The 18,002-nt window shown below is 49.7% G+C and overlaps 1 protein-coding gene and 1 long non-coding RNA gene across 2 annotated transcripts; one reads left to right on the forward strand and one right to left on the reverse strand.

Annotated features, from left to right (window-relative positions):
• Positions 1–652: 652 nt before the first annotated feature.
• On the reverse strand, positions 653–2,848 carry LOC120411086. The gene is made up of 2 exons (XR_005603503.1): positions 2,681–2,848; positions 653–1,645 (listed from the first exon to the last, which is right to left on the reverse strand). It is a non-coding gene; the product is annotated as an uncharacterized LOC120411086 (long non-coding RNA).
• Positions 2,849–6,663: 3,815 nt separating this feature from the next.
• On the forward strand, positions 6,664–15,824 carry LOC109950930. The gene is made up of 6 exons (XM_039563634.1): positions 6,664–7,143; positions 13,185–13,346; positions 13,677–13,767; positions 14,064–14,915; positions 15,012–15,205; positions 15,786–15,824. Exons 1-6 carry the CDS (start codon positions 6,664–6,666, stop codon positions 15,822–15,824), a joined length of 1,818 nt encoding a protein of 605 aa, XP_039419568.1.
• The last annotated feature ends 2,178 nt before the right edge of the window (positions 15,825–18,002 follow it).

Consider the following 18,002-nt stretch of genomic DNA (forward strand, 5'->3'; position numbering starts at 1 on the left):
TTTGTTGAAACTTTGCTGTTTTCAGGCAATTTGATGTGTTTTGTTCTGTGAGAAATACACGGTCACTGATAAAACTGAATGAGGACATCAAAGCAAAACTATTTATTAATATAAACAAGTCAGCTGAGCTGGATGCATCCCACTGAGGAGGCACACCTCCCCCTAAAATGCACACACTTTTATGCTCTTCCCCAGCTGGTGGGGGTCCCTGTCCTCTTTCCCATTGGCTGGGTACTCAATAACTCACATTCTTTCCAGCTGCCTACCGGGCTCAAACCAACACCTCCTTTCCTCTCCCCTTTCTCTCCCTAGTGACAAGCATTGGTTCACTCTCCTTTTCCTCCTGCCCCACGCTCACAAGGCCTAGTCCCGTACTAGCTACATCTTTGCCTATGTCACATAAGTGTACCTTCTTATGGCTGAAACAATGGCTCAAGCAAAACATTATTTTATCTCTCACAGTTCTAAGAACAGAATCCCTTACACAGGCAGGTTGCTGTCAGTCAAGTTCTCTTGCTCGTGTCTGCAAAGTCACCTTTAGATTGCAGTTTCTTCGCACACAACGTGCCCTGCACACTTTAAATCAGAGCAGAATCATATTTGTATCCATGAACTTGAGCAAGACCTATCAGACGTAATGGTCTGACTCTGCTGAAATTTTAACTGGTTTATTAATAACAACTGGAAATGGGAACCTGAGATAAGCTCAGTGAACCGAACAATGAAGCAGAGTCTAGCACAGTGCGCGCTATGCCGGGTGCTCCTACCGCCAGGTACACAGCAGGAGGACCTGGTGCTAGGCACCAGGAAAGTTCTTATAACTTGTCCTGAAATGGGATTGGTCCTTTTCTTGATCCGTGATGTCACTGGCTCATTTGATCAGGAGTCCATCTCATTGGCTCATCTTGTCCTCCAATCCACGTTTAGGATGATGTAATCACAATGTCCTGTTGGAAGGTTCTAGTGAACCCTTCCCATGGAACAAACCCATGTACACGCCCTGATGGTGACATAAAAGTATTATACCTGTACATCATCGCATATCATTTGGTAATTAATACAACGTTTCAATTAACAAATTACTATACTCAGCACTATCTAACTTAGGTAACTCGTTAACATTATTAACCACTCAATCAGTCTATGAAAACCCCTTTATTTATAACAGACCTGTTGGCCCTACTTAAGAAGGACTCAATCTTGAGTAAGACTGCGATCTCTATGATAAATAAAAATGTGAGCCTCTTTAATACCAAACTCAGAAATTGTTTCAATATTGAGGTAATAGAAGGAAATAGATTTGACAGGCTGTTCCACCAGTCTATCTCTTTCAGGTCCTGTTTTTATTACAGTTGTACTAAAGCTTGAAATTTCAGAATTTGGCTTCTATTGGTCTATTGTTATTTGTAAGACTGAAACAGCAAAGTTCATCCAAATCTTCCCCCCTGTGGCTGACCTGGAGCAATCTCCAGCTGTTCCATTTTCCAAGACTGCTTCTGTGTTCAAATGTTCTCCCTCTTGGAGTAATACAATCCAAGTGGGGGTGGCAGTCAGAGGTTTTCGAGTGTACAGACCACCTGTGTCAGTTGGAGGTTGGCATCTTTGGCTAGTGCAGGGACTCCCACTAATGAAAGGCTCAACACATCTACAAGGAAAAGGACAAAAGGACGGAAGGCTTTAATTGGAATTATTTACTACACAATAGAATAGCTAATATAGTGCCCTTCTTATTAAATCAGTTATATTAGAGCTATCTTTTCAAATAGATTGATGTTATTCACTCATTCCAGTGACCATGGGCAATTTCTTTCACCCAGCCTCGAGCTGTATCCTTGAGGGATGTCTCCTCCCAAGGGAAGGATTTTCACACACCTTAGGGAGGCAGGCAAGAAATCCTTGCTAGGAAAATGTGGGATTGGTCTGTAACAGTATAAAGTGATTGACAGTCAGTCAGACACAATTTTAATTCAGGTGTTGTCATGCCGGCTGTAGCGGGTTGAGTTCGAAACCAGGCAGAAACACCAATTAAGTGTAGTGGTTTTGGTTCAAAATATTCATTACTTACTTATTTTCCTTCTGTGAGGTAAGAATTAGGAGAAAAGCAAAGCAGGCACAAACCTTAAACAGTTGCAGTACAATGAAAGAGTTTTATTACTAATAGAATTAAAAGTAAAGAGAAAATAACAAGAAATTAAAGCAAATCCCCCCCCCCCGCTTCCAGCACTTCTCTCCTTTTACCCAGCTTGCACAAAGGATAACAGAACATGGGATGTTAGTCAGTGTTCCAGTTCTTGAAAAGTCTTCTCTCTTATGCTTAAGGAAAAAAGGGTTTTTCTTCAGTTGCATGTGGTTCCCAATCTGCTACTAACAGCAGACCCGCCCAGAAACAATCAATCTGCTGTGTGTAAAACATCTCTCCCATGAAAAATCTCACAGTTCCTTCACACTGCAAAACATGGGCCATCACATGGGGTTATTAATCTTTTTAAGGATAAGTTATTTTGGCCTGCACACAAAGGCTTTTCTTCGCCACAAGTCTCTAACAGCCTCTTACTACTTCTATATAGCCTGGCATAGGCACTCTTCACAATCTTCACAGGCCACACGAGGATTCTCCATCCCCCCATGTTCTTTAAATGGATTAAAGAGACAAACAGTTTGTGGTATTACAGTTTCTTACCATGGCATGCAAGAAGGTTTTTAAGCTACGTGCGAGAATTGCGGCACCACCCCCTTTTCTCCCATTGCCATGTTCAGCTTCGTCTCACGTCACTCACTTTCTCTTTCTCTCTGACTCTGAAGCTGCCATGCTGACGAGCATTCTTGTTCAGGCTTTATGGTGGAGAAAGCCTCGCTCCCTTTGTGCTGCTGGCTGTGTGGTGTCTTCTTCAGTTCAGCACGAAGTGTGCTGGCTGCAGACAGGAGGCTCTGCCGGCTCCCGCTGGCTCCGTCGGCTCCGCATGGAGAGGAGAGGGACCCGCCTGTCCCCAGAAGCCGCGCTGGATGGGTTTAGCTGTGAGCAGTCCATGGTGGTTTTAGATGCCTGCAGCTCTGGGACAGTCCCCCCGCAGTGACCCAGAGTCCGTGCCGCAGTGTTGGGAAGGGGGGAAGGGGCAGTGGCCCCGGCCCAGCCCAGCGGGGCCGGGAGGCTCGGAGCCCCCCCACCTTCCAGCAGGCGAGCTCCGACAAAAAGGGGAAGTCCCGCCTTTCTGTGCGGTTTAAATATGTAAATTGTGAGAAGCGTCATTGGTCTAAAAGACTGTCCATCAACTCAGGTTCAACCCAATACACCGGCTCAGCAAAATATTGCTGAAAAAGATGTTATCAGCTCTTTCATTTCTTCTACTTGACACTCGTGACTCTCCCTTCTCTCAGCCTGCAGGCTCCTGCTGATGCCAGCCTCAGTCAGGAAGCACCTGTCTAATTTTGTGCTATTTTGGGTCTAATTCCAGGTCCTTGGTCTCAGCACCCTTCAGCACTAAAACCAGCAGAGCCTCCTTGCTGAGTCCATCCCTGATAATTTGTAAGTAAGACAAAGTTCAAGCTGCTCTAGGCCAGCTCAAGCAGAGCATCCTGCTACACCCACCCCATGAGTGTAGACAGTCTTTGCCTCCTGGAGTGGTCGTGCAGGTACCTTTTCTGTCTCTGCTGTGGAAGTGTCCATGGTGTATGTAAAGAGTATGGGCAAATGTGTTCAGAAACATCAGTCTCCTATGTTTTGTCATTTACCTTAACCCACATGACTTAAAAGGTGTTAGTTCTTATATCAAAATGTTAAAACTTAGCAATATCTATGAAATAAAACACAGCATCTGGTTCTGGCAAAACAAACACATTGCTTTTCCTTCCTTCAAACTCTGTATTTCTGGATGAGTTCATTTTCTTGATTGCTGGATTAGGTACCACACTCTTACGTACACTGCAGTTATTGACACAAACCCAATCCCAGCTAGTGCCAGTACCACAACTGCAGGATGTAGCCTTAAGTTGAAAAAGCCTGTGGCAGTTGGGGACCAGCCAAGAAAGTTTTCCCACCAGTGATTTGCTCCATCCCTCTTCATATGTTCTAGGACATGATGTGCCTTTTTCTTATTGTGATGGACACTGATCAGTGTCTTCTGACTTTTCTTCTTCAGCTGTTGTAGCAGTTTGTGCAGGCCAGGATGTTCCAACAGTTTTTTGTCCAGGATAATGTCCATTCCAACTGGTGTTGGAGAAAAGTTGATGTGGAGGTTCTGTAACACAGCTTCTAGTAGGTAATAGTTGAAATACATCCTGCTATGTTAGTAAAGTTACAAATACCTACTTTTGAGTGATTGGCAAACTGGATGTGTTATCTACTGTTAAGTTGTCACAGGGGGTTCTGAAAACATAGATATTGTCCTATCTATACCAGGATGGATTAAGGATCATTGTTGGAGTATATTTCAATGTGACAGACCCTTTGTTCTGGACTTTCAGCGGGTTACTTTCACATATAAATCCCTCTCTCACCATGCAGGCATTTACATCAACTGTTTGCCACATGTATGTGTGATTTTTTCTTACAGCCAATGCATTGTCCCAAATTATCTTTCAAATTTCAATGGGTAAAAATTCATTTTCTCCTTCTCTGATTATCACGGTGGTGGCAGACGGTAGCTGTGGGTGAGCTCGGATACAGTTAGTGCTGGAGACACAGTGCTTGGAACAATTCCCAAAGCATCAGCCAGTCACTGCTGATTAGGATCCTGCTATTTTCCTGAGATGGAAAAGAGAGTCGAAGCAGACCACTGGGTGTTTCCTGAAGTGCATCAGGAGGACTTTAAAGGTTGCTCTGTAGTACTCAAATCACTAATGTTTGTGCCTAATTTATTAGCCAGGGTTTCAAAATCGGTGGTGTTTAATATCCCCTTCCAGGTTCTTAATGTACCAGTTACATCCCTTCTAAGGTGAAGTTGTCCTCTCATTCTGCCAGGAACACCCTCCAGGAGAAGAGGTACCTATGAAAAGCGAACACTTTGGTCTGGTAGCTGTCACCTCGGTTTGCATGGACATTTCTGCTCTCTTTAAGGACCAAGTGGTATTAGACAATATTTGTTGTTGTCCAACTGATTTGACTACTTAGAGTCCAAGCAGTGAGATGTTTGGGGGCAATTTTACAGTGTTTTTGACAGTTAATTTATTTTAGATAATTAATTTAGACAGCTGATTTAGATAGGGGTATGCTAGGCACACTTGCACACTCCAGGACACACTCACAAGGTCACAAGGTGTTTTAACTGGTTTTATAATTTTTGATTTATAGTGGTTTAGGTTCAGGGTGAGACCAGTGATGTTCCATGTTCTGTGTTTCTATTTTGGTTGTGTTTTCTGCAGGCTTCCAAAGGACTTCTGCCTGTTGCACGACCATCTACCAGCTGCAGACAAGGACATCCTTTTAGACAGTTATAAACTGGCCCACGAGACCTATTGTGCTCACAAGCCCCCACTTAGGGTGGCCTCTGAGGCATTTGAAGGATACTGCTATCCATGGCAGTGTTTCAGGTGTTACCAGCAGCATGATGACCAACAGCAATCATTAACCTCTAAAATAAACTAAGATATCTTGGCAGATGCACCAGAGATTGGTTCATTTTCAGAAATTAGAACATGGGCAATATCCATCTGGAACCGATTCTGTGTTGGTGGCCATTAGGGGCAGTAGCCACCCAGGAGAGTGGTTCTTGGACAGCTGTTAGAGTCATAGGTACAATCAGAATTCGGGGTAATTTGACCATGATTGGCTGGCCCACCTTCAGATTGTCCTGAAAAGATTCAGTTTTATTCTTTGTATCTGATTTGAAAGACTTGGAGCTCAGGAAACCCCAAGATACAGGCCTGCACATCAGTCCCTATCGTTGTTTTTCTCATACAGGAGATAACCTTTCATCTCATCCAGCTTTGTGTGCTTTCAGACAGTATTTTAACAAACCATTTGCACACTCCAGCACCACATTTCCCTTGGGATAGTAATATGTGAAAAATCCACTCAATACCCTCCTTTCTGGCCCAGTCCAGTACCAGGACACTGGTGATGTGTTATCCATTATCGCTTTGTGTATAAACAGGAGAACAAGAGACCTGATTGCAGAGCCCTGACACAGCGGCTTTAGCACTGGCGTGTTTTGGCACCCAGGTGGAGCTAAAGTACCGCTTCCCCTTTGGTCAGTACATGCTGACACCTTCTCAGGGTCCTCAGAGCCCACGGGAGGCCACCTAACAGGCTGAGTGGCAGCTGCAGCCACAGAAACCTTCTTGCCCACATCCACAGAAAAGCAGAGAGACCCCCCTGAAATCGGGGAGATCCAGAAGAGGGAAAATAGCTTGGACTAGGGCCAAACCTACTCCAGAGCTGAGCTGGGCCAGGACGATGCCAGCACTGCCGCTGGCTCCCAGAGGAAGCCGGACAACACTGCTGACGGCCTCTTTAAAGCTGTCTTTGAGCGACTGACTGCAGTAGAAGCCCAGAAGCTGCAAGACGTGGTTGAGGCCATTGTACACAAAGTGTTTGCAAGACTGAAGGTCCCTCGGGATCAGGGTGCACAGTTTTCAAGGAACACTGCCCGGGGGATCAGAGGAACAGTTTTCAGCAGCTGCATGAGAACAGAGCCTGTAGAAACACCTCTAGACCACCATCAGGAAATGGAAATGGTGGCCAAGGAGCTTCTAGCAATGGTGTTGGAGAACTTGGGGAACCGTCTGGAGTCCAAAGCTTCAGAGCAAGGGAGGGCACCCAGGCGGAAGGAGCAGCCTGTTGATGGAGGAGCCACCCGAGCAGACAAATCCAAGGAAGCTGAAACAGCCTCCTCATACAGAGCTCGTGTGCAGGCTTTGCTTGACAATCTCACCAGACAAGTTGATAAAAGTGTTTCCTGCCTCTTGAAATCCATGGTAGCTTCTCAGTTTGAAGAAGACTCCAGCTGCGAGTACGCCGAGCTTCCCAGGGGTAAGGTCTCCAACAGACAGATGCAGCCAGGATTCCCTGGAGCATCTGAAGAACAGAGCCAGGAATCAAGCACAGGAGTAAAGCTGCCTGCCTTAGGACCACAGCTCCATGCAGAAGGGACTGGCTGTGCCAAAACCGTGGAGCCTGAGGATCCTGCAATGGTGAAGGAGAGCTTGGTGAGAGAAGGGAATCCAGCAATCTCAGGCAACAGTTTGGATATAAGGACCATGGCGAAAAAGATGGTTCACTCTGAGCACCTGCACTTCTGCTCTGTAAACTTCACTGCATTTCCCTGCAGGGACGTCCACATGTTCGCAAAATCACAGTTTTTGCCAGCTGACGTGGAGCTGTCAGATCCATCTCGGGGTCTTTACTGCAACCCCTGTGTTGTAAACGAGGCTGAGACTTTTTTAAAAAGAAAAGCCAACTCGTTTATTTATTAACAGCTGAGAGCGGGAACCCAGGATAAGCCCAGGCTCCACGTGGCAAGCCAGAATAAATCAACGCACACAAAAAAGACAGTGAGACCCACTGGGTGCTCCCTTGGACCCCAAGTTCCACAGGAGGACGCGGTACAGAGCACCTGGTGGCTTTTACAGTCTTTGGTACCACCGGACTGGTGCGTTTCTTAATCCTCGCGCTGATTGGTCCCTTTCCTGTTCACTGGTTGGTCTATACCTTCGTGCATTCCTCACCAATCATTTTCAAACAAGTCCACTTCATTGGTTGGCTCGTTCTCCAATCACAGTCTAGGGCGTCATCCTCATCCCTTGTACCCTATTGAGGTAATGTGCTGGAAAGTTCCTTCGATTAAACCCATTGGTCCTTGTTATACCCCCATCCAGTGGTTACATTCCAGCATTACACCCGTACTCGCAATCTCTCTTCAGTTAACATGCCCATTTATTCAACTTTCAACTCTCCTCTTTTATATCCTATCCAAACAGTAACGATCAACACCCCGAAACTGATTCATTTATTACACCAACACACTATGAGAATGAACTAGTAGGGAAGATAGCTGGAGAAGGACTTTAGGCAAGGGTGTGCAGTTCTTTCTCTGGCTCCAGTGAAATATTTTCATGGAAAGCCTTGAACGACTGACACTGAATGACTCTGCAGATTTCCCTTAAATGCAGGTCCAGGCCAAAAGCTGGGCATGGGGAACTGCTTCACCCGTGCCCACGCAAGGGGATCCAACACAGGCTGGTTGAGATTTGGTGTGGAAAGGAGCTGAGCAGGTGAGTAGAGTGATGGACTGAACTGAGCAGAGTTTTGTACCGAGGGCTGAAGAGCAGCTGCACTGCTGGAGCTTCAAGGATGCTTCCCGAGATGGAGATTTCTGAGGTACAACTTTTGAAAAGAAATGGAATCATCCTCTCTCTGAATACCCATCAGGCTGTTGGTGCAGAAGAGGCACAGTTGTCAACTGTCTCAGAGACCATCCTGGAATTTCAGGAAGTGTTTGGCAGACCAGAAAAAAAGAAGACACAGAGGCCTGAAGGCAATGCCGAGCCCAGGATCAGGAGCAGGTAAAGTGGGCTTTCACTGCCTCTGCAAAACCTTGGGCTCCTCTGGAACATGACACGTGTTCCCAGACAGCACTTTGGAGTCCTCTGCTTGTTTCCTTGCCTCTCCCTGTCCCTGCTGTGGACGCACCCTTTTGTTTGTTCTCTTTCTTGTGGCACTGCATGGCCTTCACAAAGGCAGCTTCACTCCGCTGCCTCCCTCCCTGGCCCCGTGTCCACCCCCAGCCAATGACTGAGGGGAGTTCGGCTGAGGCGGGAACAGCTCTCGCCCCGCCCCCTGTCCCGCCCAGCCAATGACTGAGGGGAGTTCGGCTGAGGCGGGAACAGCTCTCGCCCCGCCCCCTGTCCCGCCCAGCCAATGACTGAGGGGAGTTCGGCTGAGGCGGGAACAGCTCTCGCCCCGCCCCCTGTCCCGCCCAGCCAATGACTGAGGGCGCTTTTCCCCGCCCGCCGGTTGGGCGGGAGCCGCTCCCCACTTGTCAATCAATGAGGGGGGTCCGGCTGAGGCTGGCACTTCCCCCTCTCCCCCTCCCCGGCTGATCACTCCCGCCCCTCCCTGCCTCACTGCCACTGGCCCCTTGTGACTCTGAATTTTCCCCACCTGCCCCAGTCTGGACTGGTTTATACTGGTTTATACTCCCCCTCCCCAGGTAGAGGAGCTCCTGCTCCCCCTAACACCCCTACCACCCCCCTGCCTCTGGAGGTCGAGGCACCCCTAAGTGAGTTCTGGAATGGACTGGTCCACACTTGTGGCTGTAGGGGGTTTACAGCTGGAAAGGGGGATGGATACTGGTGCATACTGGTTTCTGAGTACAGGCTAGTTTTAGGCCTGTAACAGGGCATGGTTGCTGGGCCATCCCGGTCTGTATGGGTTTATTCTGGGCCATACTGGTAGGTGCAGGAGGGCTTTTGGGCTCGAAGGGGGGTAGTTGCTGATTTATTCTGATCAATACTGGTTTATATGGGTCCATACTGGCAGATGCAGGGATACGTTAGGGCTGGAAGGGACGTGGTTGCTGGTTTATACTGGTTCCTACTGGTGGCTGCAGGGCCAATATCCAAGGGCCATTGGCAGGAGCAGTGTCCAAATGCCAATATCCATTGGCCCATTGGACATGAGGGCTTGGACAACCATCAGCATGGATTTCTGCTGGCCTCTTCCTGCTAGCCTTGGTTGTGAGGTGCTTTTTCTGACGCCCTTGGTGAGCCACGTGAGTTTTGAAACAAGTTGTCTGTATGCACTGTGAATCTGGTGCTCTGAGGACAGGGAGAAATGGAAAGTTGGCCTTTGCCTTTTCTCACAGCCTCTGCTGTGGCTGACAGTGACAGGCTGTCACAGGTTAGCAAGCTGAGTCTCGGAAGTGATGTTGTTCTTACAGCTTCCTCTATGACCTGACAGAACCTATCAGATGGCCAGTTCAAATATGGACAATTCTTTAAGCCACTTAGAGTTGTGACCGCCTCTGTGATGCACACTTAAGAATAGGAAACTTCGAGGCAGAGCCTCTCTCTCTCGTCTCCGGTGCTGGGACAGGTGGCTGTGGGCCCCGTGTGGGGGCCAGCGAGCCCGGCCCAGGCCCTGCTCGGGCCAGGCCGGGCCGGGCCACGGCCATCCTGGAGCCGATGGGCCCTGATCCACCCACGGAACCCCCCCTCCCCCCCCAAAGCCTTGCTGTGGGCAGCCAGAGCGGCTTGGCTCCCCCCCCCTCCACTGTGATAAGCCACATTCCAGCTGCAAGGCCTAGGTGAGATTAACCCTTTTAGTGCTGTGAAGAGCTGAAAACCTGAGGGTGAGGGAAGAGAAAGAGGAGATGCTTTAAGCTGAAATTCTGTTGTGAAGCTATGATACATCAGAGTATCCCGTTGTAATTTCATGAAGATCTGGGGGGTGGAGTGTTCAACTCGTGAGCAAAAGCACCTGCGCTGAGATAGGCAGATGCTGACGCAGCTGTAATTTCATGAGAAGTTTGGACAGGGAGAGATGGAAGCGATAAGGACTTTGGCTCCAAATGGGAAAGGAGAAAACCTCAGTTCCTAGAGATGCTCCCAGAGATAGTCCTAGAGATGAAGATGAGGAGGACCCTTTGCTCCCAGGGAAGGAGAAGGGTCTCTGTTCTTAGAGATGAAATGCTCCCAGAGATGAGTGAAGAGAACTTTTGTTTCTGAACGGCTTGACCTTAAAATTGTACCCCAAAAAGCTTCAAGAGCGGACCCTCGAAAGCAGTTGTGGGAAAAGCTGCAAGTTGGGGGAAGGGACTCACATGTGAGCAGAGAGACTCCTCTTCCTAAATGGACTGAACAAAGTCATTTGGAAGTGGGCGGCTGTCTCGTTGTGATAATGTGTTCATAGCATGAGCAAAAGACTCCTCTTCCTAAATGGACTGAACAAGGTTATTATGGAAGTGGTAAACATCTGAACAAGTGCTAAACATCTGGTAAACAGACTGAACATCTCAAGGGTTGTCTTTTTACATTGTCAGTGGGAGAAGGGAGGAAGGTGGGGGGAGGAGAAGAGTTCTGAAGGTGTGGTATAAATTTTTTTTCCTTCTTCTTTTAGGTCTGTTAATAAATTTCTTTATATTCATTCAAGTTTGGTGCCTGCTTTGCGTTTCTCCTAATTCTTATCTCACAGAAGGTAAACAGTAATGAGTATTTTGGACCAAACCACTACACTAAATTGGTGTTTCTGCCCAGTTACAAACCCAGCCCGCTACAATAGGGAAGAAGGTCTAAAAAGGGAAAGGGGGAAAAGCAGAGCCCAAACCGGGCATCTCTGGTGTGGCAATTCCTCCCATTCCTTCCTGCTGTCAAGGACACTTTGCCTCACAGAATGACAGGACAGGGGAGGGGGGAAGGGGCCTGTGAACAGGAGCTCTTGCAGCCGGGTCACATGGAGGGGGTGGCCCACACTGTGTTAAAAAAAACCAACAACTCTTGGTGTGGTTGTCCAAGAACAAGTGATTTATTGTGGAAAAGAAAAAGTTAAAACAAAAGGTAAAAAGTCCAGGCGCAGATATCAAAAACTCTAAGCCGAACCGGCTATATGCCTCAATGCAGCAATCCAGCGATGCTGGGTAGGCCTCAACTAATCTGAGGCCAAAATTCTTTAACAGGGTCTCTAAATAGAGATCAGGACCAAATGTCCCAGCGTCACATCGCTCTAACAGCTAATCCAAGGAGAAAGGACAAATTTTCAGTCTGTATCGGGGTTTTATATCCTCTGTTCCCTCCCAGATACACCCACAGACCGCCCACAGTCCTGCCTTCAAGGCTTCAGATGATTGGGGAGGGGATCTCTGAGGTAATGTCTTTCCTCCAATGGCTCCCTGCTGCTAGGGGACAGCGGGAAGGGGCGATGTCATCTCCTTCTGTGGTGGGAAAGGCTTCTCATTTGTATGCACGGTTGCCAAGGAGTCAAGTTGCAATCCCTCAGGGATAGCTCTGGGGTGCTGCCTGTGGGGACGGTTTGAAGTCTCTGGGGAGGGAGACACTTACAATGGATTATTAAGTTTACCGTTAAAAAAAAATTGTAATCAGCAAGTGATTTAATAAAAGGAGTGACCTGACCAACACAACTTCATCACTAATTCTTAACCACCAAACCTGGTAATCAAAAAAGATGTGAACAGTAATCACCATCAAACATGTAACTAGGGGACATAAACAATTTTAACAGGGAATAACAAGGTTCAACAACGATTATCAACCCTTTTTAACCACTTAAATGATTATTTTTAATTATCTTAATTAATTAAACCTACAAAATCTAAACATTCAATCATGCAAAAGCCAACTCCATAATTTCATGAATAACACACAGGGCTGTCCAAAGGGGCCTCCAGGAGGTCACCCCTCCCCCCCGGGTGTGGTGAGCGGTTTCCATGTGACACAATGCCAGCGCAGTGATGTGACAATGCGGTGATGTGACATCACCGTGATGTAACAATGCCCCATCGCTGGGAGACCTCTGGAGCATGAGGAGTCGGCTAGGGATTGCAGCACCATGAGAGCTCCTGGAAGGATCTGTGGAGCACTGCTCAGCATCACAGCACCACAAGAGCTCTTGGAATGAGCTGTGGAGCTCCATCTCACTGCTGGTGTCCTGCCAAAAGGCAGAGGCACTGCTGAGTGCACTGGGAATTAGGGGGGAGGAGAGCAGGGCTGATAGAGGGGCTCAGCCAGGGAGCCTGGGGCTCGGGGGGCTGCTCTAGGGCCTGTGCTCTCTTGCACCTGCCATGCAGAATACTGAGCTAGTGCCTGAGTGTCTGTGTCTTCACAGATTGGCCACAGAAGACCACACCTGTGAGAAGGAGATTCGGGTGAAATGGATTCTTTCCTGCTGGACCTGCCACTTGGAGTCAAGATCCATGTGAAACCCAGACCCAAGCCTGTGTTCTGCAGGGGCAAGCTGGGGGAAAAGGTAAAGGAAGAAGAGAAAGGTAGAAAAGCCCTTCGCTTTCATGGGGTTCCCATCATGCGGAGTTCTTTTGGCCACCTAGAGCAGGAACTGCAGCCTTTCAATCGAAAAGGGCTGGGCAGCAGAGGGAAGCTCCAGGCTCCCTGGAACACAGAGAAAAAGCATTTGTTTGTTCTCTTCACTGGTTCTGGCAGCTTTTCACAAGTACCACATGGCACCACTTTGCTGCTCTTACCTGCCTCCTTCATACTCCGAAAAATTGCTCTTACAGATTCATGTGCCAGGTCTTTCTTTCAATCTGGACGATCCCTACTTGCACCAATTCAGCCTGAAATACAACTGCCTGCATGACCCCCACCTTCGATACTACCACAATCGCAAGGACATCCTGCGGTTGCTGAAGAGACAGGGCTTCGTCACCTGTGACAACAAGGTAGGTTTGGATATCAGGCTGATCAAGAACAGCCCTCTTCAAGTGGGGCTCCCACAGCCCTTGCTGCAGCCGCCTGCTGCTGCCAGAGGGCAGGGCCATGTGCTGGTGTCCCTGAGAGCAGAAGCAGCAACAACATCCCCCTGGCAAGTCCCAGAGCTGGGGTGAGGAGCCCTGCTCAGCCCTGGCTGGGGGAACATCAGGGGCCCTGACACCGGGGCAGGGGGGAGGACTTGGGGGCAGCTCCCCTCCCACTGGGGCCGGGCTGTTTTGGGGATGGCCATCTGCATGGCTTGACAGTGCTTGGGGGATTCTGCCCTCGTCCCTCCACAGGTGGTTTGCACTGTGAAGGACTTCAATGAGTACAGGCACTACCTGACCCAGGCTCAAGCTGGAGGCAGAACAGATCTTGGGGCAGCAAGAGGTAGGCAGAGTGGGGTGTTCAGGGGCACGGGGATGGCGGTGCCCAGGGCTGGGGCGTTCCTTGAGGGGGGCGTGGTCAGTGCAGAAGAGAGGAGGGCTGTGCTGCTGGGCCGGGCGCAGTGGTGGGGAAAGGACTCAGCGGCTGGGAGCTGAGCCAGCGCAGGGCGCTGGGCTGGGCACGGGCAGCACGGCCACGTGCAGGCACGCGCAGGGATGAGGGAAGCCCTCCTCTCCTGCCCTCGTGGCCTGGCTGAAGCAGAGTGCTGGCCTGGGCCCACGGGAAGCCTCAGCACGCAGGGGCCGAGCGCTTGTCCAGACAACATGAGCCACAGCCTGGTGTCATCTTTCAGGAATGGCTTCTGCCACCCCTGGCCAAATTAAAGGTTGGCCTCAAACTGCCAGGAACCACTGACACTTCCTGCCAGGCAGAGCGGCACCTGAAGCCACAGAAACCTTCTTGCCCACATCCACAGAAAAGCAGAGAGACCCCCCTGAAATCGGGGAGATTCAGAAGGAGGAAAATAGCTTTTGACGAGGGCCAAACCTACTCCAGAGCTGAGCTGGGCCAGGACGATGCCAGCACTGCCGCTGGCTCCCAGAGGAAGCCGGACAACACTGCTGACGGCCTCTTTAAAGCTGTCTTTGAGCGACTGACTGCAGTAGAAGCCCAGAAGCTGCAAGACGTGGTTGAGGCCATTGTACACAAAGTGTTTGCAAGACTGAAGGTCCCTCGGGATCAGCGTGTCAACTTTTTAAGGAATGCTGCCCAGGGGATCAGAGGAACAGTTTTCAGCAGCTGCATGAGAACAGAGCCTGTAGAAACACCTCTAGACCACCATCAGGAAATGGAAATGGTGGCCAAGGAGCTTCTAGCAATGGTGTTGGAGAACTTGGGGAACCGTCTGGAGTCCAAAGCTTCAGAGCAAGGGAGGGCACCCAGGCGGAAGGAGCAGCCTGTTGATGGAGGAGCCACCCGAGCAGACAAATCCAAGGAAGCTGAAACAGCCTCCTCAGACAGAGCTCGTGTGCAGGCTTTGCTTGACAATCTCACCAGACAAGTTATTGAGAGTGTTCACTGCCTCTTGAAATCCATGGTAGCTTCTCAGTTTGAAGAAGACTCCAGCTGCGAGTACGCCGAGCTTCCCAGGGGTAAGGTCTCCAACAGACAGATGCAGCCAGGATTCCCTGGAGCATCCAAACAGCAAAGCCAGGAAGTGAGCATGGGACTAAAGTTGTCTCCCTTAGGGCCAGAGCTCCCTGCAGAAGGGACTGGCTGTGCTGAAACCCTGGAGCCTGAGGATCCTGCAGTGGAAGAGAAAGAGGTGGAGGACAAAGAGGTGGAGGAGAAAAAGGTAGAGGAAGAGGTGGTGGAGAAAAAGGTGGAGGAGGAAGAGGTGGAGGAGGAAGAGGTGGAAGAGGAAGAGGTGGAGGAGGGTTTGGTGAGAGAAGGGAGTCCAGCAATCTCAGTCAACATTTCGGATATAAGTGATACAAGCACAACAAAACAGGCCGTTCAGTCTGTATTCAGGAAGATTTGTAAGTGTATACCTGCACCACCCCCTGAAGAGAATTTTCAATGACCTATCCCCAAACCCAGCCACATCCCAAGGTGGAGAGGAGAGCTGTGCTGCTGAGGACACTCTCCCCTCCCTGGACCCACAGTTTTCCCAACACTCCATCCCTCCGGTGGGTCCGAAGCCCCCTGCCCAGGCCAAAGCACGGCACAGATCAGTGCACCCAAAGCTGGTCTGAGGCGAGCAAGGCGTGTGGCAGGAGAGCTGAAGACCCCCCGGACGGCAAACACAGACCTCACACCCTTGTTCTATCAATAAAAAGTTTACTCCTAAGGCCTTGCATGTGCTTCCTCCAATCCAGGCCAAACCGCACCTGTGCATTTTCCCCTGCTGTAACCTGTCCCGTGCTCTGCCCTTCTACAGCCTCAGCCACACTGCGACCCAATTTTACAGGGAATATCAGCTAGGGAGATAAGGAGTAACCAGCATTTTTTGTCTTGTACAGCAAGCTCTGCTGTCAGGGACAGCATTCGAGGCAGCCTAGCTTTCACCTTGTGTGAAGGACAATGATGTCTTTGCCTTGTGATCCGTTTTGCAGGGCCCTTTCTCCTCAGACCGAGCTGCCCCAGAAGCTCTGCACAAGCTCTGCATGAGCACTCGCTGTCGCTGTGCTGGGGGTGGACAGCAGCGTCTCCATCTGGGCACTGCTCTGCCACGTGGCCTTTGGGTCTCGCCTGCCCAGAGGAGGGAGGCAGGGAAAAGGTGGAGGCCCAAATGCTGTTCTGAGTTTTCTCCCTTTTTTTCCCACCCTCCGTGGGGCAGGGTAATGCAGCTGCTCAGCAGTGGTGGTCTGTGAGCGAGGGCCGGTCTGGCACGGTGGGTGGAACGGTGCCACTGCAGGGGGGTTAAACGGGCTGGAAGCTGGGATGCCAGAGCACAGCTGCCATCAAGGGCCTGTCCTTTCCCAGGTGATGAGATAAGAAACAGCTGGGGACCTAAGGAAGGCAGCGGCTCCCGCTGTTTTCCCCCATCACTCGGGCTGGGCCCAGCAGGGCTCGTTCCATCTTCTGCTGTGGGCGGCAGCCCTGGGGGGAGTCGCAGCAGCCCCAGCCCTGCCACAGCCCCAGAGCAGAGGGGCCAAGGTGCCTCTGCGGGCGCTGCTCCCCACTGGGCTGGGCAGGGCCTCACACAGGTCCTGCTCCTGCTGAGGCTGCCTCGCCTCGTCTGTGGCTGCAGCCCAGGGTCCCTCTGGGCATGCGTTGTCCTGCATTTACCTCATCGGCGTGTGTGAATATCTAAAGAGGGGTGCCAAGAGGCTGCAGCCCAGCCCTGCTCGGTGGTGCCCAGCAATGGGACAAGAGGCAATGGGCAAAAACCCTTAAGCCTGAAGTTCTGCCTGAACATGAGGAAGAAATTCTTTCCTGTGTGGAGACCACCTATGGGGGTGGCAGTCAGAGGTTTTGGAGTGTACAGGCCACCTGTGTCAGTTGGAGGTTGGCACCTTTGGCTAGTGCAGGGACTCCCACTAACGACAGGCTCAAAACATTTACAGGGAAAAGGACAAAAGGTCAAAAGGATGAGAGGAAAGCTAATGTCTTTGTAAACAATTTGATAGGTGAAATTATGGGTGTTACTATCTTTGAAATGGGTCTTAATGTCTTTACTAACTTTGGGCAGCAGGTTTGTTACAGAGCCCAGACAGCTTGGCTCCTGAAACGGACAAGGGTCTGCACAAGCCTGAACTTCTGAACTTTGAGATAACATAATAGGTTCAAGGGGGAAATATGTAGTAGGTGGATTGGAAATGCTGTACTTTCCTACTACCTCAGCCAATGGGGAAAGTTAGAGGGCAACATGCGGTCTGGAGTTAGGATTAAAGGAGGCTGCACCCTCCTAAGAGAGAGAGAGAAAACCTTGTGGGCGTGTGCCCTGGTGGACCCTCTCCCTTTATTTGAATAAAGCTGAAGGCCTCCTCTGTCTCTTTTTTGGACATAAACTGTTACAGATGGTTGGCTTTCACAGGTTGGTTACCTATATATCGATAATTAGTTGATGAATTGGTAAATAAAGTGCCTAATTAATGTACAATGAATTTAAATAGTTATAAGCTAATGAGTTAAGCGCACGGGTGTACAGGAAGCAATGCATGGGTATAACCATTAGAGGCAGGTACAACAGGAACCTGATGGACTTTATAGAAGGAACCTTCTAGAACCATTACCCCATGAGACGATATCAGTACCCAAGACCCTGACTGGAAAACGAGCCGACCAATGGAATGGATCCAATTAGAAATGATTGCTCAAGGATGCACCATGTTAAAAGGCAATCAGAACACCGGAAAGTGGCCAATCAGTGAGATTGAAAGCGCACCAGTCCTGGAGGTGACAGAGACTATAAAAACTGACCAAGTGCTCAGTACCAGGTTCTCTGGTGGAAACTTGTGGTCCAAGGGAGTACCCGATGTGTCACATTGTTCATTTTTCTGGCTTGTAATGTAGGGCCTGAGCTTATCTTGGGTCCTCGTTCTCAGTTGCTAATTAATAAACGAGTTAACCTGCCAAAAAGTTGCCCGCCTCGTTTATAACATAAACCTCTGGCGTTTGTGGTTTTCCTGACAACTGCAGCCTTGTCCAGGATCCTTCCACAGTCTGGGTCTGGCACACGGCAAGAGGAGCTGGAGGCGTGCCTCAACCAGTTTTTAGGTGACCAGCTCCCTTCA

The sequence above is a fragment of the Corvus cornix genome, chromosome 20 (genome assembly GCF_000738735.6).
Source record: "Corvus cornix cornix isolate S_Up_H32 chromosome 20, ASM73873v5, whole genome shotgun sequence".
NCBI lineage: Eukaryota > Metazoa > Chordata > Aves > Passeriformes > Corvidae > Corvus > Corvus cornix.